The sequence below is a fragment of the Rhynchophorus ferrugineus genome, unplaced genomic scaffold (assembly GCF_030347505.1).
Source record: "Rhynchophorus ferrugineus isolate W39M unplaced genomic scaffold, kcgeb_rfMv2 rfM1, whole genome shotgun sequence".
Taxonomy (NCBI): Eukaryota; Metazoa; Arthropoda; class Insecta; order Coleoptera; family Curculionidae; genus Rhynchophorus; species Rhynchophorus ferrugineus.
Window position 1 is genome coordinate 69,250,745 of NW_027472580.1, and position 15,657 is coordinate 69,266,401.

Genomic DNA, 15,657 nt, shown 5'->3' on the forward strand with positions numbered 1-15,657 from the left:
GGTGTTAGCAAGCCTACTACTCAGTAAAAGGAGAATTTCCTTTCAAAAACACTAGATTTTTATATAGACTCAGGCTGTCATCAGACAAACAGCCTGAACACATTTTTAACCAGCTTCGAAAAAGAAGGAAGTTCTATGTTCAGCCAATTTTTTAAATGTATTTAATATTTCAATAGCATTCAAACATTGCTTACTATGCTTTGCATTTATCATTCATATTCAGGTTTCTAAAGCTGAACTCTAACTACATGTTTGATGTCTATGGTTGATCACTGTCGCTGTCTGCGAAAATAATGAAATCATCACCTTCTTTACTAGTACTAGGACTCCTATTACCTTCCAGGTATTATTTCATGGTTTTCTGTTACTTGCCTTTAAGGTATGAATTGCACGATTTTGAATTTTTTTTGCATACAAACGCATTTTGCAACTACTATGATAGCATGCCACCAATATGGCTCCATTTATTTCAACAATAGACAGTTTGAAAAACTTATCAAATTTTCTTTCCAAGTTATTTTTTAGTTGTGATTCAATAACAATAAAATGCCTCACATAACAATCCTGCAATTGATCTAATCTGGTACTTATAGATATTTAAAGTAGATAGAGGTATGTTATAGTAACAATTGTTGACCTAATACAATATAAAGATGCAGCAATTAGTTTCAATGTTTCTATTACTTCCTTCAAGTATTCTACATAATGACCGTGAAAGGGTTAGAATTACCCCGGGTTTGGTGGTTCTGAAAGTTGAATCTGCTACCCTTTTCTGCCACCCGATTCTGACTAATTCTGATAATGACTAATGGTGGTGTGATTAAAAGAAAATAAAACATTAAAGTGATAATTAATTAAGAAATCATTTAAATTTCAAATATGTAGATTATGATTTAGGTTCTTAAAATTACAATATCTTCAAAAATGTCTAAATAACACATAATTTTAATCGTCATTGTGCCGAAAATTGAAACAGAAATATGAAAATATCTCAAATACTTACCAACATTAGGAAGTGTGAGCAATTCACTATCAGTATTCAGTGGTTCGGGTGTCATAACATCCAGACCGGCTGCAAATATCTCACCAGTTTTGAGGGCTTTAATTAAAGCTGCTTGATCAATCTGTAATATAAAATACTCATATTGATTCGTACAGAGAAATCATATAAAATAATTTATCTAGCATTTCATATAGATTGAGATATTATAAAGTGATGAAAATAGTGACTAATTAGATAATTATTGTTATATATTATATGAACCCTTAAATTGTACGTTGTAGTGTTGAATTTATTTATTTGAATTTATTTAAATTAATGTATTCATTAATTGATTACTTTTTTAATAAGAAAATTTGAATAACATATATTAGATGCATTTAATCTGATTATTTTTCTTTTCACTTTAAAAAAGGCATTCATTAAGAAAAATTGGTGGTACAATATACTAATCAAAACATTTTCCAATAATTTATATAATTTTTCGCATATTTTTGGCAATATGGTGATCGTATCGAAAGAACGATGTGAGTATTTGACAGTGATCGATATAGCTTCGCACTTCTTCCATTAAACTTTTCATTCAAGCTGCAAGAGTAGATCCTATACAATTCTCGCAACTTGTGACCGAGTATTGTCATGCAAAGAGAAAACTACATCTAAGACCTCTATTTTTTTGTCAAACAATTTAACTGTCATGTTGAAACGATTCGAAATGGTATTTTTAAACAGTTCATGTTGTAGCTACTTCCCATCTGTTTAAATATTTTCCATAGCCTGTAAACATCTGGAAAGAATTGTTTAATCTACTGCCAAGCTGCCCGGAAGTATTATTTGAAAGTTTGATATGGATTTTCGTTCAATAAGTCTTGCAATTAATTGTACTAAAACTTTTTAACCCTTCTGGTCGTCCTTTTTTATTACATAAATACTACATACAATTTAGATTTTTTTAGATTATGGCTATCAAAACAAAAAAAAATTATTGGGATATAACAGAGCAGCATCATAAGTGGATTTTAAAAGAATTTGATGAGTTTCGGCAGCAGACTTCTTCGAATGAAACAACAGAAATATTGAATACAAAAAGTGCCATTTTGAGCCTTCTAAAATTAAAAGGTAGATTAGATTTTCACAAATAGTTTGAGAAAAACATATTTAACACATTTAGAAAACATTTCCATCAAAGATCACATTCCAACAAAGAGTGAAATTGCAACAACCACAAATTAGTCTCAAGCAAGGGAAGTTTGAAATCTATTTTGACATATATCCCATCGTTTACGATGATGTTAAGATATAAAAAAGATATATGTTTCTATAATTGTAGAAATTAAATTAGCCGATTAATATATTGATGTATTTGGAGTTTTTCTCTTATAGTCTCTTATAGAGAGAAAAAAACAATATAACGCAAATATAAGTAGATAATGAAAAATTATTTACAGGTACAACGAAAACATATGTTTTAGCATCAAAACTATAACTTACCAATTCGCCTCTGCCAATATTAACAATAATACCAGTCTTCTTCATTTTCGAGAAAAATTCTTCATTGCATATATTTCGAGTTTCATTTGTCAATGGAGCCGCTAAGAAAACGAAATCGCTTTCCCTGTTTAACGTGTCCAGATTGACAAATTCAGCACCCAATTCCTTTCCTACGACGTGAAAGTTTTGTTTTATTTAAGGGAATAAACAAGTTATAGTGATTATCCACCTTCTGCTTTCTCCCGGTGTCCCGTATAAAGGATCCTGGCTACGTCGAATCCTTTCAATCTTCTCGCAATTGCCTGTCCTATATTTCCCAATCCGATAATACCAACCGTCGATCCGGATATGTCACGACCCAACAACCACTGGGTATCAAAGTACTTCTTCCATGTACCCCTGTAATAAATAATTTATGCTTTTGTTACAAAATTTTATTTAAAGTTAACGTAAGCAGCAAGGAAAACTCTTGATATATATTAGATAACATTCTAGATGATTATTTTTTGGAAAACTAGTTTATGACAATTCTACGTAGTTACCTTACCCAGAATAAAAGTTATTTAGCTCCAAATCTGCGCGTGACGTAATAGTTTTAGTCGAGCTAGGCAGTTCGTATGGGTACAAGTCTTAATTATATATTATTTTAATGTGTGAGGTGACCTTAATGTAACTATTTATCGGTAAACATTATAAACAATTTGTGTATTTTTGTTACAAGGTAGAAAAATATTAGAGATATGTGGTTAAATCTTGCAAGGCCTAATCCAAGCGATATATTTTAAGCAAATAATGTAAGTATTTTCCGTTTTAAGTACTTTTAATTATACTAAAGTGTAGTTAACGTATCATATATTTTTTTCAGTTATCATATAATATGGACAAATTATATTTAAGATAATGTAAAATGTTTACTCGTACAACTATACCTGCCATCAGAATATGTTTCTACAAGATTCAAAATCCAACCACGCAGAAGAAAATGAAACTGAATTCACTGAACATTCACTACTGAACGATCATATATTCTCAAAATTAAAAAAAAATTAATTAAATACAAGCCTTATTTGGTCTTTTATACTTTTGCCTAAGTAGTTCGATGGGTTACATTTCACCAGATTAAGGGTAACTGATACTTATTTGATTGAACAATGTGATTTTATCAAGTCTCTACAGCCATAGAATGAATATAACCATGGAATGTACATGTTATGGCAAACAGAAGTTTCAAACAGTATGAACAATAGTTATGTACAGACAATATATGAACCCATGCTTATGTTTGTAAGCCTATTATTAAAATAAACTTCAAAATTACAATTTGTGCATTTTATTTACACAAATATTACAATTTGGTATAATATCAGATAACTTTTTTTGTTCTATAAAGATGCTTAAGAGTTTATGAAAATCAAACGTCCATCATCAAATTTATATAATTTAAACATTTCTTTTGTGTAGTAGTAGATACAATTTTGGTTTAACAGTTATATTAATTTAGATTTGTTTGGTAGGTAATTTAATTTTTCTATTTCACAAAATTATATTAATTTGTATTGTTTGCGCTCGGTACCGACTTCAAAGTGATCAGTTGATAGTAGTTAAAATAATATTGTAAATAGATAAATAGTTTTAGGTAGGCATTAAACTAAATTGTGTGTGTCTCTCTATATTGCAGAATATAAAATACCTGTAGTCGATAGGTTGAATAAGATTTTTGTTTATTTTTATTCAGTTATTACTACGATTATTATGTACGTATTTTATCTTAAAACGTTTTTTTCGTGTTAAAAATCTAAGTTCGATTATTTTTTATTCTTTAGTGAGATCCTTTTATATTTTTTAAAATCGGTTCAATTTTTTTGTTAAAAATATTTTATTTTTCACTTTTTAGTCTTATATATTTACTCAATAAATTACGCAGTTATTTTACTAAGTATTACGATGGATGGGCCAAGTAAAGGTGCCACCCGTATGAGGAAAAATAGGAACAAATAAACAATGATTGAAAATAAAGAACGCTTCGAGCTCCGAGTCTACATAGCGCGGGTAATTTGACAAATGTTCTAACTAAAAAACAACAAAGAGTTATTGTCCCCGCCGGGAATCGAACTCGCGACCTCCGTTTAGAAGCTAAACGCTCTAACCATTACACCATAGAAGCAGATGTTTATAAAATTTCTAAAAGGTCTTATAAGCTATAGTTAGTGCTTGAAAACAAACTGAATGGTTTTGCACTGAACAATTTCCGATTTTCCGTCACATAAGCTCAGCAATAACATTATACCCAAATATCTGATTATTTTAGATAAAAAATATGTGAAAACTTTGTACGTCCCTTAGAAATTTGAGCGTTTCCTTCAATTTTCTTATAGTCGGCCATAATTAACGGAGAAATCGGCGAACATACCTTAATAAAAATATATATATACAGCTGAACATAGAACCTCCTCCTGTTTCGAAGTCGTTTAAGAAGAAATTCACGTATTTAAAGTTTAAGTATAAAATATCACAAGTAATAATTAATAATTCAAGAAGGTAATCAGAAATAGAAATGCTTAATGAACAAAAACGAAGACAACGATAAATGCAACAAATAAACACTGGGGAAATCTAGTAACATTACTTCCCATTCAGGAGCCTCCACTTTTTTTGCTAATACCAATATACAGTTTTTTAAAATTTGTTCGTAAAAGTTCGCGAGAATAAATTAATCTTTGGAAACCACGAAAAATGGGTTGATAAGACCTTGTATCTCTGTCAGTAGCAAAACAAACTAACTTAATAACACGTTAAGACAATTCGTCAGGATGAACATCATCTTTCATAAAAACATAACCAAAATTTCAATCAATTTCAAAAAAAGCTTTATGCACAAATGCTTACAAATAAAAATCACATTCAAGTCAAATAAAAGATGGTTTAAAGTTTATTAAAATAAACATCGTTTCAATACTATGGATAAGAATAAAATTAAGAGTAACGGTTTTGTCAGTGTCAGATTTGTGAAATACAAAAGTTAACCAAAACCAGAATCGTAAATCGAATACCGTTAAAAACCTTTAAAACCAACTAGATTCAAAACTTCATCATCAGTTTATATCAAGTTAAGGGCTAATAAATATCACGAGAGGTATTTGCAGATCTACTGAAAACCCACTGCAAGGATTGGATATTGGATATTGTATTGAAATTAAGGAAAATTTGATAACACCCATGAATCTCCTTTTTTATTTTCATTTCAAGAAATTTCCATCTCACTTCCACCAACTTATTAATTCCTTGTACGTAAGTTATGAAAAAGTAAATGGCTAACTGAAATTTCTAATAACTAAACAGGTAGTCATTATACTTTAATATCAATTATATTGAAAGTCGTAAAATATCAATCAGAATAGATATAGATATTAATATAAATGTAAGGTATCCACTATAAAAAATTAAGGAATTGTATTTTAGCTTAATATTTGAATCTTGTAAAATATGTCCCTGTTTTTTGCTAATCGATACTTGTGCCTTAATATTTAACTAAAATGATCTTTTTAATCAAACCAACACTTTTGCAAAAATTTAAAACATAAATGTTTCAAAAACAATTTGAATAAGTAGTAGAAAACGTTTTTTTTTTGTATATCTTAGTTGTTATATCAGAAAAGTATATTCTCGACATAGCAGGTACATTCATAATAACATGCACAGTACCGAAATTATTTAAATTAGTACTCACTTTTCGATTTGTTGCCTTCCTTCGAAACATCTTCTAGATGCACCCAATGCCAAATACAATGCCATATCCGCAACAGCATTGTCCAAAACTCTCGGGGTATTACTGAATGGAATTCCCCTACTTTTTAATTCAGCTAGATCGATATGGTTATAGCCAACAGACATGGTGGCAACAACTCTCAACTGGGGACCTTAAAAATTTGATTATTAATTTAATAATTTATTGTTGCTCAAAGAGAGAACTATAATATATTTGTTATTTTATTATTCCATTGGTGGTAGGGCTCAATAAAAAGTAATGTCTCCCTCACTCCATGATTAAATCATGTTAGTTCACATTAATTTTAGAATAAAATAATAAATTTAGCAAGGAAAATACTTTCTTAGTTTCTGTGATTAAAGAAAACCATAAACAATGATTAGATATGCTAACAACATTTATTTATAATATATGAAAACTGACAAAAAAACCTACAGGTGTTCAGATCTACAAATGATCAACTAGATAGCTGTATTTTGCTTTTCCCTTCTAAGTTTCATGTGAAGTACCCCTCCACTTAATTTTTTAGTATTCCGCAAGCACTACTTCAGTCCAACGGCCCTAATATATCCGCACAATCTCAAAAACTGCACAAAAATCGAATGCTAGTAGATAAAATTGATTATAAAATAGAGATACATACATAAAAAGCAACAATATTGAGTCAAAAAGGTTAGCATATAAAGTAGATGACCAATAGGAATAGAAAGTAGACAATTGCTCTTGTAAAATACAGATTTTTGAATAGCCTCCATTCAGTTAAATCAAATGCTTCAAATTCAAAGTTTTGATGATATCATTAATATTACAATTAAAGGCATTTTGATCTCGAGTGATTTATTATCAAGCTTCTCTTCATCCAGGCTGTCCTAATTTTATACTTCCAACTCACAAATTTAGGATGGAGTAAGAATGTTGATTGTGGAATAGATCGAAGAGCAGATAAAAGATTTGGATATTTTACTGTTCTTTTTCTTAACAATAATCCAATTTTTATAGATGGAATCAAGCAAAAATAGTAGCCAGTCATTTGAAGGCTATCGACAAACCATAAACACATCAAAAGATATTTATCCTTTAGTTTAGAATAGTTGAAAATGCATTTTACATTATACAAATTATAGTCTAAAAGCTAGCCACGTTTTGGAGAGAGAACTTCAAGTAATCTGATCTTTTGACATATCATCTCACTCTCTTGGTCAGAAACCGGCCCAGATGTCATACGATTATCTTACCTGTAATTCTTGTTTTCTCTACGTTGCTAGCTCCCGTACTATTACTGATCTGATTATGAGTTGTAATGTATGACTTATAGAGCCTCTCACTTATATTGTTCCTCATATTCATACTAAAATAATATCAGGAAGCAGTTTTCACAAGAGGTGTAAAATTACGATTTCGAGAGAAACATTTTATTTTACCACAAATGTAACAATATCGGTTAACTAAATTTGAATATCTCTGTCATGTTGATGTAATGAATTTTACTATTTAATATACTCTAAAATAAAATTTAATACAACAATTACAACAACAAAAAGCTATTAAATTCACCATAATATATATATATATATATATATATATATATATATATATATATATATATATATATACATATATATATATATATATATATACATATATATATATATATATATATATATATATATATATATATATATATATATTAACAGTTGTTTGACAAGTGACGCCAATATCCAGAAATAAATTTTCCATAATTTGAAACTGAAATATAGTGCGATTTACTGCAATATACACTTTATTCTTAAGATTTAATTTCTTTTGATTTCTAGCCATTCTCATATAATAAAAAAATTCATGAGCGGGAAACTAACATATCTATGAGAGTGTGTTTCGACGTACCCTATAGTTTAGTTTTTTTTTATTGAGTTGTATTGTTTTAATAAATTTTGTATTTGCTATAAATATATTCTAAAGCTTACCAGCAGCATCCAAAATTTCTTTATCTAATTTTAATCCACTAGCCCAAAAAATGGCATCAGCACCAGAAACTTCCTTTAAAATAGATTCACGATCATATCCAGATACAGAAACAACATTTGCACTACAAAACATTAGCAATCAATTATTAATATACAATGTATAATTTACACAAAATACAATTCTTTCATATATTTAATATAAATTAATAAGAAAGCAGAAAAATTTAACATATATATATCACTAATAAATTAATAACCAAAAACAATAAATAAAAAACTATGTATTCATAGTATCTATCGTATATAATCAATATGTATTAAATATTCATTATATCAATATAATAATATATTTCAAATAATAAAAATAAAAAATACTCACACGTCTTGGAGGATATCAAAGGCAATTTTAGGCACAGAAGGGTTAGCTATGAAAACTGTTGGACGGCTCATATTGTAACACGACACAATTCCAATTAAAAATAACAGCAGAGCACACTCTGCGCAATCTAAAACAAAATAATGAATGAGCTCGCAATTCGACAAATTAATACATGAATGCTATCTTATCAAGCATGCGGGATTCGTATAAAATTATTCTACTTATCTCCATGATGTATTATATAACACTAAACAAATATTATATATATTTACAACACATTTGCACAACTGTTGCTTTCCGAAAAACATTTCCTATTTCACACAACTAATGTAACGTTACCGAATTAATTAATATACTGCTTAAAAAATGTTAATAAACATAACAGTTGGTAAAAATTACTAACTGCTTCATTGACACGTAATGACTGAATGGAAATGTTTACGATTGATTATCAAATATCGATAGGTTATCTAGAACTGAACTAGACACATTTTTATAAGAATTAGTTAATTTCGATTTTTTTATAATTAAAATTAAGTAGGTTTAGATTGACGTAATGTTCGTTGCAATATAATTACAACTCTCCATAATACTCCAATATAATTTCGATATAAAACTGATTTTACTTAAAAAAAATCTGAATGATTGCACAAACTAAAGAAAAAAACATTACAACAGACAATTTCACTTATTACTGTTCATAGTTAAATGATAGAATGTTTTTATCTATTGTTATATTTAAGAGGATTTCAAAATAATTTCTAGGACATACACTTCAGTGTATATTCCAGAAAAATTAATAAATAGCAAGAGTATTGTGAAATCCAAACATTAGAACAATAGTATCGTTAACAGTATACCGTATATACGTTATTCCTCAAAACAAAAACTAAATAAAGACCGGCAAATATATATTACTATTTGTATCATATTAATATGTTTAAGATATTCATAGTTTGAACTAAATGACGAATAAGATGGGAAAAATTAAGAAAAATGTATAATAAATAGTGCAACCGGAACAAAATAAATAAAAGAAACAATTGAGAAGAATTTTAACGAAAAATAGAAATAAATATATGCAAATAATAATTTAAAATTTTTAAATAGAAGAATATTAGATTATTGAAATTAATTCTAAAAAGTAGCTTAGATAATGTAGCATATATTCTTCTGTTCTAAAACCTATTTCCCTAGAAGAAGCTTTTAGTAATTAGCTATAGGTTTGGCAACAATTCATGTTGATTCGAAAGATAGTGAACATATTGAAGTACTCACAAAAAACACCGATAATGAATTGAGGAAGCTGCTGAGTAAAGACTACTGTCAGATACTTCAAGACTTATCTACATCATTGAGAATCGACTTAGCAACAAATTCCATAATGTCTGTCCAATGTCAGTAATTACCATTAGCATTATAAATTTATTTGCTTAAACACAGTAGATAAAAAAGTATTTTAGACATAATCTAAGCAAATATCTCTTTTATGGCTAGTTCTATAAATGACATATGTCTTCCACGACATTTCACCGTAAAATCACAATTATTCAGAATATTAAAAATAATCTATGTAAAAGATTGTTATGTAAAAGAAAATGAACTAACAAAAAAATTTATAATCTAAGTAAGTTAAAATTTTTATATAAGACAAGCCGCAAAAACTTTTCTATTAAAATAGTACCTAAGATCTGCACTAATATATTACCAATAAGATATAAAAACAAAATCTAAGTGAAAATTTTGTGAAAATTTCAGCTATTTAGATATTTAAATATTAAATATTATTATTAGTCGTACAGGATTACATTAATACTTGTAAAAAAATTTTCAAAACAATACATGTGTTTCCAACTAACAATCATCCAAACATAAGTAAAAAACAAATAATTATAGCAACCAAACCCTAGTGATATATAATATGGTAATAAAGAGATTGATAATAAAAATATATCTTTTAATTTAAACTTTTATTTTTAATAAATTATCACACAACATACCTTTTCTAAGAAACATGTTAAGCGAATATTTTACACATGTAAATAAAACACAGAATTATTATAAAAAATAAACAAATTTTCTAAAATCTTTTCAAAAAAATCAAACTTCAATAAAACAAAGGCTATACAGTATCAAAATATTGTGATGCTGATAACACAACAACTATTACAAAGAATCAAACTGGTTTAACGGCAAAAGCAACACAAGAAGAAAAGAAGAAGGGATACCTTAGTCACTACTAAATACCACTGCGACCCATATAAATTTCATTTTGTATATTAAATTAAATCATTAATAATGAAAATTAGTAATATTTATATTACTTACTCAGTATCCATATGTATCTTTACGCACCGTTTTTATTTCCTACGTCTCGTGATATAATAAAGCTAACCTAAAACTAATGTGATGAACTAATGAATAGTTTAGAAATCCTAATAATAAAATGAACATGTTGTCGGCACCAGCACCTTCACCATACTATAATATTTTATTTAGGTAATGTTTTTGTAAAACTTGTTACAAAAATTAAATAATTTTATACATTAAACATATTATATGTTTTTTTATATGTAATGTTATAGCATTATCTTAGAATTATAGGTTACTTGAGAATATAAAACTTGAAATATAATATTTGCCATTCATTTTTGTTGAATTATTTTTGAATATATATTTTAATAGTTCTCATAAAGTAACAGTAATAGTGTTTTCTTTGCATAAATTAGCGGCATATTATACTTGAGACTAATCGAATAAAAAGCGTATTTTGCATATTAACCTATTTTGATCATCTTGTTTCATTATGAAATAATTAAAAAATACTGAAAATGTGTATTAATTAACTCGCTCATCATTTATATAGTAGGTTAATTCCCAAATTATGATAATCAATTAAGATGACTTGAAAGAACCGTTTAAATTAGATTCAATCATCCAAAACTATGCTGGATTATGGTTCGTATCACTACCAAAAATTAATGTTAGCAGTGCCATCTATTGGCTGTAATTGAAATATTACGAGATCAAATGAAGATATAACTGTTAAACTTGATATATTTATGTCAGTATCTGTCAACAATGTTATTATATATGTAATTAATAGTATTTTATATTGATTTCCCTACAAATATCAGCTACCTAGTTTTCAGTGTTTTATATAGGGTTGGAATAAACAAGCTCGTTAGATAAACAAAAAACTCTAAAAGGCAAATTGCAAGCATTATTTAAACACAAACCGATTTTGCGGAAGCTCTTGTGAACGGACTAAAAGTTCACGAATATAAGATGGAGACTTTTAAGATATGTAGATGATATCGTTTGCTGGCCTAATGCATGAAATGCATGATTCTGAAACTGAATGAAACCAGCATCACTGATGTTTGTCAACTAAACATAAATAACGAAATAAGTAAAAAGGATTAGGTGATTACATGAATTTTGATCAGCGGTATCTATTGGTGAAACTGGATGATATCGATATAAACAACATTAAAACAACCTAGCCTGATAAATTATTTTGACATTTCTCTACATAAAATAAGAGTTTTCCATTTAGTATTAGTGAATTACTGGTGCTAAAAGGTTACTAATGGAATGCTCAAAATATTATTTTCGTCTTCCATTACTTGTTGGTTATTAAGTATTTTTATAAATTTGCATTTAAAAATACAATAAACAATGAGGTTAGCAAGGGTTATGGAAATGTAATACAATATATATCAAGAGCAAATATTAACTGTGATATTTAAGACATTCAGTATTTTCAATATATATTCCAATATTTTGGTATTAATGGTACCCAGCTATATATATTAATGAAATGTGAAGAAATCTCCGATGCTTGTTTTCGTTAGAATTTCTTATTCTTTACATCGTTAATATCTTTCCACAATGAAGGGAAATTTATTTCAGTTAATAGTCTTGCTGTCAAATTAATTTCAATTTAAATAGCAAAAGCAACGCAACTTGTTAAACTTGTTAACTGTAAACCTTCTCTAGAGTTTGTTTCATTTGAGCCTTCACTAGAACCCATTTTTATCTTAATTAATTGCAATTGATTGGTTTCTGTATCTATATCGTCGTTTCATCACGCATGTAAATTTACGACTCACGTGAATTAGGCAAAGAATCACAAAATCACTGTAGAAATAAAACAATTATTTCAAGAAATCTGGTTTTGAAGCTCATCAACCACAATTAGAAATGTACGGATATGCGGCCATTATATCTTAAGTATCTATTTTGGTTTCGCCGGTCTAAATGTGGTGATTTTAATGTTGATAAAAAAGAACGCCTAAAAGCATCAAAGAAAAAAGATAGGCTTACTAGACAAAGACCCAGCTCAAACTCTCAAAGAACCCTCAGTTTTCGGTTGCCAGCAATAAACGTGGATCTGCTACAATATTCACAAGCGCAAAATATGTGTTAGTCTAGGGGAGCTATTCAAATTGACAATGAAAGGGAACGTTGAAATAAAACCTTGCTTTACCTCAACAAGTTACAGTTTATTATAAACCAAACTCAACAAAACAAATTGAATGACGTATTCTTGCAAAAAGTTCCATACAACCCATACCAACGGCGATTAAGTCATAATGACTAATAGACGGAAAATGATAACGCCCTACATGACAACTTTCGACTTTCGACACGTTGTAGGAGTTATGAAAGAATGTTGCTGTGGATCGAATGGAAAGTGGTGCCACACCCAGCGTATTAACAACACATAGCGCCTTCTGATTACAATATATTTAGATAGATGCAGCATGGCTTGGCTAGCATGCGATTTGAAATACTGAAGAAGTGTAAAAATAAATCGATGCCAAACCAACATCATTTTTTTAACACAGTATCGATATTTTGCAAAAAAGATACGAAAATTGTAGGAAATTATTGTGTTTTAAACCTAATAAAATAACTATTAATCGTAATATATTGTAACAACAACCTAATGGCAACCTAATATATAATTACATGTACAGCAATTGGACATTTCGTATACAAATTTTTATCTTAAATATTAAAAAATCCCATAAAACATGTTTTTCCAAGGTCTTTTAGTTAATCTTATTAAATTAAATTAACATCTTTATAGAGGTTACTTTTATTAAAAGCCTAGTTAAAACTAAAGGTAATTACGATAAGAGAATATTTATAAAAAAAATCATTTGCTAGACTATATTCATAAACTGGCTATAAATTAAACTACATGTTTATTTCATTATCCAGCCAAAAAAATAATGATGTGTATTTAGCAAAAGATTTTAAAAATCATAAAAATTATCAATATAATTTTCTTTGTTTTTACTAAAGCTTTATATTTGGTAAATTGCTTAGTTTTACTTACTTATGGTAACTGTTCCTGCCGTGGATTCTCACAAATATTTTACACCGAATGTTTCATCTAAAATATAATTCAAACTGACAGTAGCTGTTGTGTTGAGAATGAAAAGTTACTGCAATGAATATTTGTCGGCCCAGGTGATTATAATTTTCAACGAAGCGAAAAATGATAAAATATTTATATAACTCATTCTGTCGCAAAATACGTAATAATTACTACTATAACTATGTGTTTATTGATAACGGGTCAAAATTCCTGTGTAACTATTTTGCCATCCAATAGAAAGGATTTCCCATATATCATTCCATCTTTCTCAGATATTATATAATAATAACAGTAATCAAGAAATAGTAAAGTTTTTTTCTCGTTTGGTGATTACAATTTTCAACAAGGCAAAATATATTTTTTTTGTTTATTTAAACCCGTCAGCCTCTTGGGCTATTTAGGGTGAATTACAATACATTATATGAACATCAATAGCAATAAACAGTAGAATATATACAATAAAATCTTTCAATTACACAATAATTAATGTATGTTACAAGTGTTGAAGTAGGTCTATGGCCTTTAGATAGTCAATCAGCAGGTTCATTTGCTCAGGTTGGACCAATTGTTCCAATGGTGTCAGCATCTCAAGTTCTCTCCTCAAATCATCATATTTTTGTCAGTTCACTAGGATGTGTCTGACGCTAAGTTGAATCTGGCACAAATCACATAAGGCGGGCTCTGTCCCTTCAGCAAATGTTCATGTGTCGATCTACAGTGCCCCATTCGCAGTCGTACGAGGACGCTTGACTTGTGTCTACTGATGTTATTTTGGTCTATAGGTTGATAAAAGATCTTCTTGACTTCCCATAATTTATTGTTTTTTATGAGAAGGTCCCATTCTAATTGGGTCAATTTCCTATTTAGGTCCTTCATATAGACTTTGGCATCTTTTTTGCTGAACAGTTCGTTTAACTTGATCAACTCCCCTTCCCTACTTGCCAGATGGTCGGTTCTTTCATTTCCAGATATTACTTTATGGGAGAAGGCCCACAGGTATGTTATTCTTACACCGCTAAATTGTAACTTTTTCTGTATATCTCTGATGTATGTGTCCTTGCCGATCTTAAACTCTCTAGTAAACTCATAGAATTCGATACCACTAGTATGAATTCGCTAATCCGTGATTCTTCCAAGGTAGATAGGGCCATATATATATATATATATATATATATATATATATATATATATATATATATATATATATATATATATATATATATATATATATATATATATATATATATATATATATATAGCCAGCAGCTCCGCTGTGAAAATGCTAGTCAATGATCGAGTAGACTAGACGTATAAGCAGTACCCACAAAGTTCTCACGTTTTGAACCATCCGTGTAGATGACAAAATAATTTGAATATTTCTCTTAGATCCTCTGTCTAAAGACGCTTTTTGTTGTAGAAGGACTGTTTATTTCATTATTCAGAACCTTCATAGAGAGCTTTATGTGTATTCTTGAGAACTGCCATGGTGGTATATTAGTGGTTCTACATTTTGCACCTGGGATCACAATTATTAAGGCGAAAAATAATTAAATATTTATATAAATCAGTGTGTCACAAAATACACTACTATAACTGTGTGTATATTGAAGACGATTTGAAGTTCCTACTGTGACTATTTTTGTTTCTATTGGGTTTCAACTAAAT

At 28.6% G+C, this 15,657-nt stretch overlaps 1 protein-coding gene across 6 annotated transcripts in view; it reads right to left on the reverse strand.

Moving 5' to 3' along the window:
• The window catches only part of LOC143189351 (glyoxylate reductase/hydroxypyruvate reductase), a 59,157-nt gene extending 45,087 nt beyond the window's left edge, over window positions 1-14,070 (reverse strand). The window contains exons 1-8 of one of the 6 annotated variants that reach the window (XM_076393836.1): window positions 10,929-10,958; window positions 10,829-10,849; window positions 8,601-8,727; window positions 8,222-8,343; window positions 6,219-6,408; window positions 2,721-2,890; window positions 2,492-2,661; window positions 1,004-1,124 (exon numbers count right to left, since the gene is read on the reverse strand). In XM_076393836.1, coding sequence (XP_076249951.1) covers window positions 1,004-1,124; window positions 2,492-2,661; window positions 2,721-2,890; window positions 6,219-6,408; window positions 8,222-8,343; window positions 8,601-8,671 — 844 coding nt within the window. In that variant the 5' untranslated portion in view covers window positions 8,672-8,727; window positions 10,829-10,849; window positions 10,929-10,958. Of the gene's footprint in view, window positions 1-1,003; window positions 1,125-2,491; window positions 2,662-2,720; window positions 2,891-6,218; window positions 6,409-8,221; window positions 8,344-8,600; window positions 8,728-10,600; window positions 10,779-10,828; window positions 10,850-10,928; window positions 11,008-13,950 lie in introns of those variants that run through there. The other 5 variants (XM_076393834.1, XM_076393833.1, XM_076393835.1 and 2 more) reach the window with 5 other exon arrangements.
• Window positions 14,071-15,657: the final 1,587 nt, after the last annotated feature.